The sequence below is a fragment of the Zalophus californianus genome, chromosome 4 (assembly GCF_009762305.2).
Source record: "Zalophus californianus isolate mZalCal1 chromosome 4, mZalCal1.pri.v2, whole genome shotgun sequence".
In the NCBI taxonomy this organism is placed as follows: domain Eukaryota; kingdom Metazoa; phylum Chordata; class Mammalia; order Carnivora; family Otariidae; genus Zalophus; species Zalophus californianus.
The window spans coordinates 9,056,799-9,073,185 of NC_045598.1; the positions used below are offsets into that span (position 1 = coordinate 9,056,799).

Sequence of the window (16,387 nt, forward strand, 5' to 3'; positions counted from 1 at the left end):
GAGCTCCCTCACTGCTTAGCCGGGAGCTCACTCACTGCACTTACTGCTTAGCCGGGTGCTCACTCACTGCTAAGCCGGGAGCCAGCACGGGAGCCACACCAGGCCTTTCGCCTGCGCCCAGCCGCTGAGTGCTCACACAGCCCCGTGAGGGAAGCGGTACCACCGATTCCATGTTACTGGTGAGGAGACAGACTCGGGGCGGTTCAGTGACCCGTGTAAGGTTAGATACCTGGGTGAGTGGCCGAGCCTGGGTTGGGAGCTCAGTGGGAATCTTCAGGCTCTGCCCATTTCCTGCCATGCCGTTCGGCCAAGGCCGACTTTCAGCCTCCAGCAGGGCCTGCTCCCCACAGCCAGGGCCTCCTCCCCAGGACTGGAGCCTGACCAGGCAGCCCCCATGCTTAGCCCCATTCTTCCTCGGCTGTCCCTGCGAGGAGGCTGCCTGGTCAGGCTCCAGCCCTGGGGCCACTGGGGTGGAGAGAGTGGAGACCCCGTGCCTCCTGCCCCCTCCTGCTGCAGAGGTAAACCCCAAGGCATGGCGGGACAGTGACTTCCCTTCGTCTGGAAGAGGCCGGCATACCCACACATGTGAGCTCGCCCGCAGTCACTCCACGGACGCACTGCTGCGTGGGCTCACGTTTGTGAGGCGCGCCGAGTGTGTGCCAGGCACAGTTCTGAGCATTGCTTAGTCTCAGAGCCAGGCTACGACTCAGGCAGTAGGATTATTGCCCCAGTTGTCTTGCCGAGGATATTTGGGCTCAGAGGAGTTAAGTAACTTTCCCAAGGTCACGCAGCTAATGAGCGTGGCCTGAGACACCAGCCTGGGAGGGCTTCTCTTCACCAGTCCTAGCACGCACAGTAACTGCACCACTCACAGATACGCACCCCCCTGCAGACAGGTTCGTGGGCACACTTCACACCCCCACCCCCACCCCTGTACATACAGACGTGTGGGCCTCATGAGCACACACGCACAGAGACAGACATGGAAACTGGGAATCTGGAGGACCCAGCTGGTGGCTCTGCCAGTGTCTTAGCTTCTGCCCGTGGTGGGGCTGGGCTGTGATGGGGGCTGGCTGGCTGGAATCCTGTTTTTTTTGAGTGAGCCTCCTCAGTACTCCCCTCCCAGCCCAAGCAGCAGAACTCAGGATGCATCTTCCCCACTCAGAGCCTACTTGAACTTTGCAACTTGTGGCTTTGGGGGAAGGAGGCGGACTGTGACCTTTGGGGGTTTCTGTTCTGTCCAGCCCTACCCACAAGCAGAGGAGCAGGCTACTGGTCCCAAAAGCCCCTTCTTTGGGGGTAGTGAGAGATGACATTTGGATGCTCCTCCTGTCCCACCTTCTCCTGCCTGTTCAAGCTTGGAGCAGGGGTCGGAGTGCCATCCAATGGCCAAAGGTTCAGCCTGAACTTGAAATGCCCTCCATCCCTCCAAAAGCTGGGGACCATAAACCAGGGAGGCAGGACGCCGTGAGAAGGCAGCATCTCTGCTATGCTGATCTGGGCTTATTGTGCCTCTACCACAGACCAGACCAGCCGTGTGATAGGGAGCTGGGGACTCACCCTCCCTGGGACTGGGTGGCCTCAAGGGACAGCTTGTAAAAAAGATCCTTCGCTCCTGATGACAGTGGGCCGGCCTCAGGGAATTGAGGGCTGGGGCAGGCTCATTTGTGGAAGAAGCCATCATAGGCGGGGCTGGGGGGCTGGGGGCCTGCGGTGACTGGCCAGAGCACACTTGAAATTGTTGCTCCCTGGGGAGCAGGAGTGAGGCCAAGGGGTCACAGCCTTTCCTGGGGAGGGGGCCGACATGCCCCATCCCTATAGCAAAGGCCTGCTGTCTCGACCCTCACCTCCCCCTTCTGTTCTAGGCCGCATCCCCCCAGCCCTTCATTTGCCTTGGTTCCCATCCCAGCCGGGACCCTCATGTCCTGCGCAGGCCAGAGGCCAAGGGCAGCAAATGAGAACGTGGGCCCTTCTGTCCCCTTTTTCATGTAACAAACCCATTTAATCTTTACAACAACCCTAGGAGGTAGGTTTTTAGTGCTCCCCTGATAGAGGAAAGAAAGGAGGCACAGAAAGGTTAGGTACCTTGTCCAAGGTCACACAGCTAAGTCAGCGATGGAGTCATGATTTGTACCCACATGGTCTTGTGGGTCCAGAGCCCATGCTCTCGGCTGCTAGGCTGGGCCACATCATCCTGTGCTGATGAAGTGGCCTTAGGAAAGTTACTCGCCTTCTCTGGGCCTCTGTTTCCTGATGCAAAATGAGGATGAAAGGCCTGCCCCCCCCCCCCAGGACTATTTGGTGAACAGGGCCACACGGCCCCCACCCTCTTAGGGCTCACACTCGGGTAGACCAGCCAGAAGCTAATCACAGAAGCCATGCAGAATCTCACCGTCCTGAAAGCACCGAGTGTGGGGAGAACGGGCAGGCGCGGGCAGGAGCGCGGTGTAAACCGCAGCGCTGATGTCACGGGGTGCACATGGTGCGAGAAGGAAGGAAGAGGAAACAGGCCGACCAGCTGACCGCTCTCCGTCCTCTCCTGCCCCTCCAGCCTCACCGGCCTGCTGATAAGGCCCGAGGCACCCCGGGCCCCGAGCAACAGCACCTGCTGACCACCGCCCCCAGCTCCAGCAGCAGCTCCCTGGAGAGCTCAGCCGGCACTGCAGACAGGAGCGCGCCTGCCAGGATCCAGCCGCCGGCAGCAGGTGCGGAGAAGGCCAGTGGGTCCGGGGAGGCCCGGGCCAGCTCCAGCAGCTCAGGTGAGAGGCGGGAGCCACCTGGCTTCCTTCCCCCTGCTTTCTGTTTCTTCCTGGTTTCTGTCTTGGCCGGCGCCTCCCAGGTCTCCCCTGCAGGGCCAGGCCTGAGCTCCCAGCAGGGCACCGGAATGTCTCCCTGCTCCTCCTCGGGTGTAACACGGAGCCACAAGCCTCTTTCATTTCTCTGAACCCACCAAATCCTGCCCACCTTTGCCCATGAGGGTTCTTTCCCCAGGAACACCCTTCCTTCCAGACAATCCCAGCTTGTCATTTGAGTCCCCGATATCCAGGAAGGGAGTTTTCCTGTATGTTATAATATACAAATGTATAATAATATTATCACACAGTGATGTATAATGATATATATTATATAACACATATACAATATGTATATTTTATATATATATTATGTTATATAAATTATTACATAATATTAAATATTATAACAGTCTCATATTAAGATCTATTATATTTTACAGATGAGGACACTGTGAGGCCCAGAGAGGTTGAAGAGTTTGTTCAAGGGCACATATAGCTTGTAAACAGAAGAGCCAGGAATACCCCCTGGGCTCTCAGGCTCCAGAGCCCTGGGGTGGAAAGCTGGATGAATAAATGGGTGTCTTCAGGGCTCCACTCACTGTGGCCCGTTGCCCAGTCCCTTTGGGCCTGTGGTGTCAGGATTGTGGGGACCTCGTGGGTTCTGGAGAAGCCGAGGCCCCATTTACACAGAATGCATTTTGCCCTGGGCCTGGTCTGTGACGGGGTCACCCGTGGTGAGAAGCTTCAGTGCCCACATTGGAGGGAGGGCCTGCCGGGGTCCCCCCCCCAGAAAGCCTGAGGCTCCTTTGGGTATATCTTGTAGTGACAGGCTCCTTAACTCAGCCTCAGCTTGCTCGTCTGGAGATGAGCATGGCCCCTCCTTGGCAGGGCTACAACATCTTTTCCTACCTGTCACCTGCTTCTAGGACTGCTCCCTCCCCGACTGCCACCTGCACTGAGGTGCCCCGCCTCTGTGTCCCCTGCTGTAGCCCGCCCTCATCATTCTGATATCTTGGTGTCCCCACCCCAGCCTGAGAGCTACCCCAGGAAGGGACGTAACCCGGGGTCCTAAACCTTTGTTGAATGAGTGAACGGAACTCCAGATATAAACTCTTGGTCTTTGTCCATCTCTGGGGTTCATCTTTCTGCTTTTGTAGCCACATCTCTTCCACGGTCATGCTGGTGCGCCTTATTCCTTGGCCCAGACGTGGACCCTCGACCATGGCTGCCCACCCCTTCCACCCTCCGCCCCCTGCTGTCTGTCCCCCCCCCCCCCCGACTCTCTGGTGTCACCTCTGCTCTTCCCCTCTCTCCTCCCACCCCAACTCCTCCCTCTACTGTGGCAACACATGGCTGTGCCCCCTCGTGGTCCCCCATCCACCCCCGCAGTGTCTCATTCACCATGTGCAAAGGCCACGGTGACTGAGTGACATTTGGGTGCCGTGGGGGCTCGGCGTGGTGGAAATTTCCTTCTCGCCCCGTGAGTTCAGCCCTCCCTCCCTCGGCCTCTTTGGGGCCGTTCTGAGCAGAGCAGCTCGCTGGCTCCATCCTGCTTTCAGGCTTCCCTGGAGTTGGAAACAAATGTCCAGCCCTCCCCGTGCACCCCAGATGCCACGCATGTTTGGGTACCGGGCAAGTCCCCCAGTGACAGCAGGAGCAGCTCTCCCTCTTGGAGGGGCTAGCGTGCATCCAAGCCCCTTACACTTAGCTCCTCGGCTCACCCAGCATTCAGTCCCTCACCAACTCGTTAGGAAACGCAGGTGCCTGCTGGGCCGGGTGGGAAGGTGGGCATGAACCCACCCCAGGCATCCTGGCCTCAGCGATGAGGCCAGTCCACCACCCACCCCATTCTGGAATCCCAGATTTATGAAATCGGCAGCCCTGCGCGGAGGAAACAGAGTTGCTGCAAATGAAGACAACGTCACGGTCAATGTTTCATCTCCATAAGGGAGCAATTTCCAAACCCTTTGATGTTGACTTGGTGGCCAGCAGATAAGGGGCCGCTGACGGAGGAGTCCGGCCTTTTCCTGGTTGGTCCGGCCAGGGCTGCCAAGTCTTCCTGCAGCTACAGGAAGGGAACTCCTCCTGGTTGCTTGACCATTGTTTTGTAACGTATACTTCCTGTCCCCGCTCACTTCTCTGATTCTTTGCGGGGAGTGTGTTTGGTCCTCCGAGAACCTTCACCTGCTTTATGTAACTGGCTCCTCCCATCTGTGGGGTGAACTGAGCTAGAAATTATTTGACAGATGAGGAAACGGACCTGTGAAGGTTAAGTGACTTGCCCGAGGTTACCCAGCAGAGCTGGGCTAGAACCATGGCCTCTACCGAGGCTCTCGGCCCAGCCCTCCTCTTAACCTTTTGGTCTTTTTTTTTTTTTTTTAAGATTTTATTTATTCATTTGAGACACAGAGATACAGAGAGAGAGAGAGAGAGAGAGCATGAGCAGGGGGGAGAGGCAGAGGGAGAAGCAGGCTCCCCGCTGAGAAGGGAGCCCGACGTGGGGCTCGATCCCAGGACCCTGGGATCATGACCTGAGTCGAAGGCAGACGCTTAACCATCTGCGCCACCCAGGCGCCCTGACCCTTTTGTCTTAATGTGTCTCTTGGGCAGCAGACAGACCAGGAAGACCTCCTCCACTCCAGGACCCCCCCCCACCCCCCACTGACTGCCCTCCCCCATCTTCTGTTCAGCAGAGTCTTCTTCTGGTAGCCACGGGACCCAGGTCAACGTCACCTGCATCGTGAATGTGTGCAGTGGTTCCGACCACGGTGCTCAGTGTGCCTCCCAGGCCAACTACACGACGGGGGACGTGGACGCCAGCCCCTCCAGCTCCCCAGATGACGAGCAGGTCCCCTTCTCCAAGGAAGAATGCCCTTTTCAGTCCCAGCCAGGGGCTCCAGAGACTCTTTTGGAGACCCCAGAGGACAAGCCCCTGCCCCTTGGTGTGCCTGACGCTGGAATGAAGTCCAGTTAGCCAGACTGGCATGAGTCGTGTCTCAGCCGAGGTGGGCTGTTCCTTGGTCCTTCCAGGCTCCCCACCCCGCAGGACTCTGGCTCTTTCTGAGCCACATTCCTTTCGTGGCGCCCACAGCCTCAGCCTTTCTCATCTGCTGGCAGAAGGGCGAGGTGGGGAGAATGCTGGAAAACTGCTCTTGTCACGGTGTGTCAGAAGGCTGGACACGGCCATCTGGCCGGCCTGGAACCAGCCCCTGCCGCTCTGAGAGCCGCCCCCCAGCTGGCCCTGTGAGCCCTTATTTTGTTTCTGATCCCTGGGCTCTACCCAGCTCTGGCTTCCTGGGAGGCCCCAGCACCCTGCCTTCCAGCGGGGCCTGCTGGGGAGGAGGGACGCTGCGTGAGTCATCCACGGAGAAGAGGCAGTGGAGGAAGGGGCAGTGCTTGGACCTGAATGCTGAGGCTACGGGATGGTCCCAGCGGGAGCTGGGCTGGGGTGGGCGGTGTCATTGATCGGATGGTTCTGTGCAGGGATGGGGCGACGATGGCAGCAGGGGACAGGGGCCCCCCGCCCCCCCCGTTGACTAGCTAGTACCACCTCCAGATCCATTCCTACCAGCCTCACCTCTTGCACGATGGTGGGAAAACCAGTGGACCCAGCCAGCAACCTGTGTGAGTCCTGTAGTCCGGGCAAGACGGCAAACCTCTAGCCGAAAATCTGCCAACTTGAATGCGGGGCAATTAAAAAACAAAACGAAAAAAAAAACACCACGCAGGTAAACAAGCCAACAAAACGACAAAGCCAAACTCAAAAGAGTGCGCTGTTCTCTGCTTTTGACCTTCACTCCCAATTCACCTACAGCTCGGGCCCCTCCTCCCTCCCTCCGGGTTTGGGGTGGCTTTGGGGTGGTGTTGCGAGGCCACACCTCCTGTCAGGGAATTTCAGGAACTGGGGATGACTGAGGCCTTCAGCCATCTCTCCTCCTACCTCAGCCTGGACCTTCCTCTGCCTCCCGAGGAGGTGCTCCTCTTTCACCCCTCCACCCGCTGCCTGGAGTCCCAGGCCCCAGGGAAACCACGGGGCCACTTGGGTATTGTGCCTGCCTCGATCTCAAGTGGACGTGGGATGCTGAGAGCCAGTCTCGTGTCCGTGTGTCTGCCATGTGCTGCTGGTCTGTGTAGCCATGTTGCTGGATTGAATGGCCTGCCCGAGGCAGCTGGAATCAGCAATTTTGTCAAAGGATTCTTTTCCATTGAAGAGTCAGTCCACTTCCCCCAAACGCATGCCCAGAGTCCTGCAGAGCATGGACGCGTGCGGCCCAGACCAGCTTCTGGAAGGAAGAGGGGACTCCTGGAGAAGCCAGTTGGGTCCTAGGTACTTGGATCCCTTGCTGAAAAAGTCCACTGGACTTGGACCTTGGCAGCTGAACTTTTAGAGGGTAGGAGAGTCCAGCCTTTACCATGAAGAGAAAGTAAAAGCTTCCCCGAAATCAGGATTCCCTTGGGAGTCAGGGTGTCCCACTGCCTGGACTGGCAGGGGGGGGTCTCCGCCCGCAGTCTCCGCCCACGTTGGTCGCCGTGTGGCGATGCAGCGTGTCTGCCCCCTGGTGGACCGCCCTGGGAGGACCTCGGCCTCACTGCTCTTTCCCAGGGCCGTTCTGAATTGGAAGGAGGCCCTTTCTGGATGTGGCCTCGGTTCCCAGGCTTGTGTTGATCCCAAGACAGAGTTTGTACTGTATATACTGGACAGCATTCCTGCTTCTAAATAAATCTTTCATTTGTTTTACACATTGACTCTTGCCTCTGGGTTTGGGTCTGAGCTGGGGTCTGTCCGTGGTCCTACTTGGCGGCCACCAAATGTGTAGGGGGAGATGGAGTCTTGGCCACTGGACTGGCTGGCTGGTGCTGTCCCTGGACTCCAGAAGCTCCCCAGAAGCACAGCTGCGCTTGCTGAGAGCCTGGCCACTCCCGCAGGCCCGGAATCACCCAGCTGGCCTCTGACTATGCCCTCATCACAGGCCCTGTGACTCAGTGTCATCGGCTCTTGGGGTGAACTGGGGTCTCTGCAGATCTGCTTGTTCACATGCAGCCCCCATCCTCACTTAGGGGAGTGAGACTCTGGCCTCCAGGAGCCTCCAGTCTGGTGACACCTACGAGGCCCATCACAGCGTACTCAGAGGAGCGTGGGGGTGGGGGGGCAGCTCCGGGAGTACGGAGGAGGGCCCCGCGGGCACAGCCAGGGGATGGTTCCGGATGTGAGGAGCAGTTTTGCAGAACGATTGCAGGCAAAGTGAATTCATGTAGAGGCCAGGAGGGGAGAGAGGCCCTGGCCCTTGAATTCACTAAGCCAGCCCCTGGGTCAGTCACCCTTTTTCCTGGGTCACGGTCACTCCCCCAGCACTACCCTCTTCATTCTTGGTGGTCTCCTGGACCCCCTCTCCTCCCACCGCCCTGCCCTCTACCCTACCCATTCCCTAGAGCAGGCTCGGCAAACTGCCGGTACAGAGCCACGTAGTATGTATGTTAGACTTGGGCGCTCTTGCGGTCTCTATGACATCTACCCAACTCTGCTGCTCCAGCAGGACACAGACACAGACAATACATCAACGAATGAGGGTCTGGAGTGTTTTCCACACCACCCGGCAATTCCCCAGTTCTCCGTAGACACCGATGAGACACCCTGCAAAATGCACTCCATTCGGACGCTCTCTACCTGGTGGGAGCACCGGACCCCGCAGGTGAGGGGCTCAGTCCCACAAGCCCGCCCTCCACTTCAGACGCCAGTCACCGGTCCAAGTGGTCACCTGTGCTTCTGACGGATAGGCTGTAAATCAGAGGTTCCCATGACCCCCCTCCTTGGGTTCAGTTAATTTGCTAGAGCAGCCCACAGAACTCAGGAGACCAGTTTACTCACTAGATTACCAGTTTCTTACAAAGGCTGTAACTCGGACTCAGGAACAGCCAGCTGGAAGGGATGCATAAGGCAAGGTTTCTGTGGGAATGGGCTGGAGCTTCCATGGCCCCCTGCGTCTGCCACCCTCCCAGCTCCGTCACGTGGTCACCAACGCGGAAGCCTGCCTGAACTCTGTCCTGAGTCTTTATGGAGGGTTCATTACATGGTCATGGTTGATGAAATCATTGGCCGTTGGTGAATGATTCAATCTCTAGCCCCTCTCCCCAGCCCAGAGGTAGAGGTGAGGGGTTCCTGCCTTCTGATCCCATGGTTGGTTTCCCTGGAAACCAGCCCCCATGCTCAGCGGCTTTCCTCCAGTCACCTTAGTAACATATACTCAGCTGTGGCTGAAAGGCACTTGTCATGAATAGCAAGACATTCCTTTGACCTTTATGGCTCGAGCTGTTTCCAGAACTGAGGACCCAAGGTCAAATATTGGAACAAAAGATGCTCCCATTGCTCTGATCACTTAGGAAATTTGAAGCATTTTAGGGGCTGTGAGTCAGAAACAGATGATGAAGACCAAATACGTATTATAAACCACAATATTATAAACCACAATATCAGGAACGCCTAGGTGGCTTAGATGGTTAGGTGTCTGCCTTCGGCTTGGGCTGTGATCCGGGGTTCCTGGGATCAAGCCCTGTGGCGGGCTTCCTGCTCAGGGGGGAGTCTGCTTCTCCCTCTGCCTCTCCGCCTGCTTGTGCTCTCTCTGTCTGTCTCTCTCTCAAATGAATAAATTTAAAAAAAAAAAAATCTTTTTTTTTTTTAAGATTTTATTTATCTATTTGACAGAGAGAAACATAGCGAGAGAGGGAACACAAGCAGGGGGAGTGGGAGAGGGAGAAGCAGGCTTCCCGCGGAGCAGGGAGCCCGATGCGGGGCTCAATCCCAGGAACCCGGGATCATGACCTGAGCGGAGGGCAGACGGTTAATGACTGAGCCACCCAGGTGCCCCAGTAAAAAGAAAATCTTAAAAAAAAAAAATAATTAAACCGCAGTACCAGAGGGGTAAATTTGGAGCAGCTGAAGGCAGCCACCCACCTGATGGGGTAACCGGTCAAAGTGGGCCACGTGCAGCCCCTCCCGTCACTTTCTTTTTTAATCATGATGGAGCAAGTGGTTTGTCTGAAGCAGGGCCAGTGCGGGGTGAAGGGTGTGTGTGGGGGGTCATGGTGGCTGTGATTCTTTTTTGTCCAATCTTCATGCTATGGGGTGCTCTGAAGCACTAGCACAGAAGTCAAGGCTTGGGGGCCCCCCCAAAACCCATGTGTCCAGGTGTGACCACTTCCTGTGTGATCTGGGTCGTGGCGGGGGGGGGGGGGGAGTTAATTAACTTCTCTGTGCCTCAGCCTCTTGATCTGTTAAAATAGGATTAAAATTGTACTTCCCTCAGAGTGAGGGATTACTTGAGTTACTGCCTGTAAAATGTTTAGAACGATGCCTGGCACGTAGTAAGTGCTCAGTAAACGTTAGTTGCTATTTTGTGTGTAGGTAGGTGCTGGGGATGCAAGAGTCCAGGACAGCTAAGGTCCTTGTCCGGAGCTGACACGCGAGGATGGACTGTGTAAAGGAATAGATAACAGGCCACGCTGGGTGACGGGAAGTGCTAAGAAAAAAAGCAGCAGCAGGGACAGAGGTGTGGGGGTGCTGCTGGCTTGCGGGGTGGGCTGAGCAGAGTTGCTTTGAGGAGCTGTCGTTTGAGCAGAGGCCTTGGTGAGGGGAGGGAGGTACAGCTTTGGGACTCGGGTTGGGGCAGGACGTGAGGTCGTGAGGATGGCTTCAGAAACCACTGGAAAGGATGTTGGGTTTTATGTTCTAGTGCGTAGGAGGGGTCCAGGGAGTGTGAGAAGTTCCTTAAGTTGCCTGGTCTAAGAGTTGGGGAACCGAGCTTCGATTTTTTTTTAAGATTTTATTTATTTTTTAAATTTTTTTTCTTTTTAAATTTTATTTATTTATTTGAGAGAGAGAGAGAGAGAGAGCATGAACAGGTGAAGGGCAGAGGGAGAAGCAGACTCCCCGCTGAGCAGGGAGCCCGATGTGGGTCTCAATCCCACTGGGATCACGACCTGAGCTGAAGGCAGACGCTTAACCGACTGAGCCACCCAGGCGCCCCAAGATTTTATTTATTTTATTTGAGAGAGAGAGAGAGAGCACAAGCAGGGAGAGTGGCAGGCAGAGGGAGAGGGACAAGCAGACTCGCCACTGAACGCAGAGCCCAACGTGGGGCTCGATCCCAGGACCCTGAGATCATGACCTGAGCTGAAACTAGAGTCAGATGCTGTAACTGACTGTGTCACCCAGGCGCCCAATGAGCTTCAGTTATTTTATCTCCATTATTGCCTTAGGAGATAGGCCAAGTACCCATTATCCCTACTCAGCAGAGGAGGACACCTTGGGGCAGGGCCGGAGGTTTGATACTTATCTTAAGTCAAGTCCGGAGGACAGCCTGTTCCCCGTGGGAGGCTCTTGATAACCAGCTCCTTAGAATTTCGCAAGAAAGTCAACAAGGCCTGGGTTTAAAGGGCAAGTCCTCTCTCTTTCTCTCTCCTGGGACTCTCCTAACCCGCCTGGACCTCTGTAGTCAAAAGCCAGCAAGCAGGGAAGATCTAGGAAGACGGGAGGTTGAGCTTAGAGGCTGCTTGGGGCAAAGCTAACAGTGAGGAGTCCCGGGATGGTGTCCTAGCTTCCCGAGGCGCCTGCAATGTGAACCAAAGTCAGCCGCTGTCCCTGCCGGGAGCTCAGAACCTCCATCTATAAGATGAGGGGGCTGGCCCTGAGCTGTGGTCCGTCATTGTCCTTCTTCCCACGGGGCTGTCTGCATTTTGTTCTTCTTTTTTTTAATGATTTTATTTATTCATTTGAGAGAGTGCAAGAAAGAGAGAGCACAAGTGGGGTGAGGGGCAGAGGGAGAAGCAGACACTCCACTGAGCAAGGAGCCTGACGTGGGGCTCAATACTGGGACCCCAGGAACATGACCTGAGCCAAAGGCAGACGCTTAACTGACTGAGCCACCCAGGCGCCCCAGTCTGTCTGCATTTTCACAAGAGACTCTGGACCCAGGCTGTCAAATACAGTAGCCACTAGGCATGTGTGGCTATTGAGACTTGAGTGTAGCTAGTCCAAACTGAGATGTGTGAACTACATCTCAATGCAGAATACTGAATTTTGAAGACTTAGTACAAAATATATATATATATATATATAATATCTCATTAGTAATTTTTATATTGATTGTGTATTGACATAATATTTTGGAGATGTTGGCTAAATAAATTATTAACATTCATTTTACCTATTTCTTTTCACTCTAATGTGGATACTAGGACATTTGGAATTATGGATGTGAAATGCATTGTAGTTCTATCAGACAGTTAAATGCCTTCAAGGTTCGATGAAATTAGTTTATAATTAGAATAGCCCCCCCCCCCCCCACCAGGGGTGCCTGGGTGGTTCAGTGGGTTGAGCGTCTGACTCTGGATTTCGGCTCAAGTTGTGATCTTGGAATTGTGAGATTGAGCCCCAAGTCGGGCTCTGCGCTGGGCATGGAGCCTGCTTAGGATTCTCTCTCTACCTCTCCCTCTGTCCCTCCCCCTCGCCTCCTTATGTGCTGTCTCTCTCAAAAAAAATTGCAATGCCCCCGACCCCTGAGATCCCTACCTCGCCCATGGGACTCTTAAGGTCCTTATCACCTGCTCCAATGTTGTATAATTTATGTCTCTGGCAATTTATTGCTTACTGTCTGCTCCTTTTGTGAGAACATGAGCTCCAGTAAGGCAGAGTTTTGCTATTTTGCTCAGTGATGTAGCCCCAAGTGCATGGAATAGTGCCAGGCACATAGTAGGTGCTCAGTAAATGGTGAACGAACGAATGAATGTAGGCATACGAAGTATGGGGGTTCCACTGTCACCAAATCTTCTAATTTTTCTAGAAAAGCTCCAAATACAGATTTTCATGTATAATCTCCAGCTTTTCAAAAGATTTCATTTATTCATTTTGGAGAGAGCACAAGCAGGGGAGAGAGGCAGAGGGAAAGGGAGAGAGAGAGAGAATCTCTCGAGAAGACTCCCTGTTGACGTGGAGCCTGATGTGGGGCTGGATCTTACAACTCCTAGATCATGACCTGAGCCGAAATCAAGAGTCAGACTCCCAACTGACTGAGCCACCCAGGCGCCTTAATCTCCAGCTTTTTATTTATTTATTTATATTTATTTATTTATTCATTTATTTGAGAGAGAGAGAGAGAGAGAGAGAGAGAGAGAGAGAGAGAGAGAGATAGAAAGCACGAGAGGGAAGAGGGTCAGAGGGAGAAGCAGACTCCCCGCCGAGCAGGGAGCCCGATGTGGGACTCGATCCCGGGGCTCCAGGATCATGACCTGAGCCGAAGGCAGTCGCTTCACCAACTGAGCCACCCAGGTGCCCAATCTCCAGCTTTTTAAATATTGTAATTCTGCATTGTGTGGGCCAAAAGAAACATTTCTGTAGCATCCAGTCCTCTCTGGTCTAGAGGATTCTGGAGCCTGATACACACTAGGCCAGGTGAGGAACGGTCTATTGGAGGGAGTGCCAAGCAGGCCCCTCAAATCTGGCCTGTCCCAGAAAACTTGCCCCTTGTGGGCCAACGTGGATCTAAGGGTCTCTCGTGGGTGGTGATTAAGGGACATCCCCCATCTCGTGCAGCCCCTTACCTGTGGTGTGTCTGTAGCCTGTAGCTTCAGCGGTCATAGCATGGGTGGGGACCAACAGAGGACTTTCCCTGTGGCCAACACAATCCTTCCTCTTGGGCAGGCCAACATTTGACCTCTCTGTCCCTTAGGTCCTCCATAACAGCAATAAATTTTGCTCTAATGGGTGAAGACAGACAGCTCAGGGCAGTGGGCTGGCGCAGGAAGGGCTGGGGGCTGTACTGGAGGGGGCTGCAGGCTTGCAGCGGAGTCCGGACTGTCCTCTGGTCTCTCTGCATGATCTTAAGTAAGTCCCTTCCCTTTTCTTGTCCTCAGTTTTCCCTTCTGTACAGTGAGGGCTTGGAACCAGCTCGGCATCTCCAAACCCGTCCCCCGGGTGGCTGGGTCCCCCTGCAGACTCACTGAATTATAATTTGGGAGGGCGGCGGGTCTTCTTATTGAGACCTCCCCTGGCCACCAATCTAAGACAGTACCCTCCTCCCTCCTACCTTGTTCCTCTGTGTTATTCTCCTCTTTGGTGCCTATAACCATCTGCTTCACTCTATATTTTATGCTGATTTTGCTTTTTGCCACCCTCTCCTTTCCTGCTGGTATGTAAGCCCCATGAAGGCAGGGATTTTTTTTTCCCTCAGTTATCAAATTTTTTTTTTATTAACATAATGTATTATTTGTTTCAGGGGTACAGGTCTGTGATTCATCAGTCTTAGACCATTCACAGCGCTCACCATAGCACATACCCTCCCCAATGTCCATCACCCAGCCACCGCATCCCTCCCACCCCGCAAGGCAGGGATTTTTTTAAACTATCACCTTTACTGAGGAATAATTGACAGAAAACACAATTTAGCAATTTTAAGCGCACACTTCAATGAATTGTGACAACTGTATACAGCCTTGTGACCACCACAACAGTCAGGATATAGAAGTGACATCACCCCAAAAAGTTCCCTCATGCCCCTTTTTTTATTTAAAAATTTTTTTCTTAAGTAATCTTTTTTTTTTTTAAGATTTTTTATTTATTCATTTGAGACAGAGAGATACAGAGAGAGAGAGAGAGCATGACCAGGGGGAGAGGCAAAGGGAGAGGGAGAAGCAGACTCCCCGCTGAGCCAAGAGCCCCATGTGGGGCTTGATCCCAGGACCCCGGGATCATGACCTGAGCCGAAGGCAAATGCTTAACCATCTGAGCCACCCAGGTGCCCTCTTAAGTAATCTTTACACCCAACATGGGGCTTGAACTCACAACCCTGAGATCAAGAGTCACATGCTCTAACACTGAGCCAGCCAGAGGCCCCCCGTTGTGCCTCTTCTTAGGCGGTCTCCTCCCTCCAGACCTGGTCCCTAGCAACCACTGATCTGCTTGTTCTGTTCTAGGTTGGTCTTTTCTGGAACATCATAGAAATGGAATCACTGCAGTGTGTGGTCTTTTGTGGTCTGGCTTTTTACACAAAGCTAATACTTCCAAGGTTCCTCCAAGATGGTGCCTGTACTAATAGTTTGTTCCTTTTTACTGCTGAGTAATATTCTATTGTATGGGTACATGACAGTCTGTTTATCCATTCTACTGATGGGCATCTTGATTATTTCCCTAACAGTCAAAATAGTTTTTGACTGCTATGAATAAAGCTGCTGTGAACATTCCTGTACGTCTTTGCATGCACCTGTGATTTCATTTCTCTTGGGTAAATATGTAGTAGGATTGCTGTCTGGTAAATGTACCTTCACAGATTCCAAAGTGAGGGCCCAAAGACTTCCAGTAATACTAGTTGAATGAATGGTGTCCTTGCATTTGCATTTTTAATAAACTCCCCAGGTATAGCCCAGTGTTTCTGTGCTAGAAGATCTGGACTCTGAGATCCTTCGGCTCTAATGGGCTCCTTCCCTTCTGCCTTCCATCTGTGGAGTCTGAGGTTTTATACCCAAACCTCAGCCCCTGAGTGGACCCAGGATTGAGATTCTGAAAAGTTGTTCCCACCTCAGAGGAACTCAGGCCTTGCCAGGAATGTTCCACCCACAGTCACCTTCATTAGCTTAGCATTACGAGAGCTGATAATTATTATGGTAAATACACTGTTGCAAGCTTGCCATCATGCCTCCTTGATTATCTTTTGACTTTTTATGAGCCTGAGGTCTTCTCCCTGTCCTTCTGGGGCGAGATGACGTGCTCATTTGTTCCTTTATTCCTTCATTCATGTATAGCACCTTTAAATGAGTCTTTTCGGGCGCCTGGGTGGCTCAGTTGGTTAAGCGACTGCCTTCGGCTCAGGTCATGATCCTGGAGTCCCGGGATCGAGTCCCGCATCGGGCTCCCTGCTCAGCGGGGAGTCTGCTTCTCCCTCTGACCCTCTTCCCTCTCGTGCTATCTCTCATTCTCTCTCTCTCAAATAAATAAATAAGAAATCTTAAAAAAAAATAAATGAGTCTTTTCTGTGCTAGGCAATGTCTAGGTGCTGGAGAGGCATTTGTGAAAAAGATAAAATCACTGCTTTCAGGGAACTTTCAGGGCGGAGAAGGGTGACAAGGCAAGTATAAACAAATAAGGTAATTTCAAGTAGCATTAAGGTCTGTGAAGAAAATATAACTGGGTGATGGTTGGAGGGAACTTTAGATAAAATGGCAGGGAAATGCCCTCTGAGGTGGAATATTTGAAACCAGAAGGAATTGACTGTAGGACTATACAAAGTTGCTCTGTAGCCACCAGCTACGCAAGGTTATGGAGCACTTGAACTGTGGCTGGTTTGTATTGAGATGTGCTGTAAGTGTAAAAAACACACTCAATTTCAAAAATTTACTATAAAGAAACCCTAAAATACCTCATTGATTCTTTTTTTTTCTGTTGGCTACAGGTTGAGATGATCATATTTTGGACATATTGAATTAAAGGAAATACATTATTTATTTTTACGTTTTTCTTCTTTAAAAACGTACCAAGTAGTAAATTAAAAATTACGATGTGTCTTGTATGTGTGGCTTGTATTATAGTTCTACTGGACAGCAGGGAT

The 16,387-nt window shown here is 53.1% G+C and overlaps 1 protein-coding gene across 2 annotated transcripts in view; it reads left to right on the forward strand.

The window, feature by feature from the left end:
• TNFRSF1B (TNF receptor superfamily member 1B) overlaps positions 1 to 7,541 on the forward strand; it is a 33,225-nt gene extending 25,684 nt beyond the window's left edge. The window contains exons 9-10 of one of the 2 annotated variants that reach the window (XM_027615369.2): positions 2,552 to 2,759; positions 5,486 to 7,541. In XM_027615369.2, coding sequence (XP_027471170.1) covers positions 2,552 to 2,759; positions 5,486 to 5,769 — 492 coding nt within the window. In that variant the 3' untranslated portion in view covers positions 5,770 to 7,541. The remainder of the gene's footprint in view (positions 1 to 2,551; positions 2,760 to 5,485) is intronic. The other variant, XM_027615378.2, reaches the window with a different exon arrangement.
• The last annotated feature ends 8,846 nt before the right edge of the window (positions 7,542 to 16,387 follow it).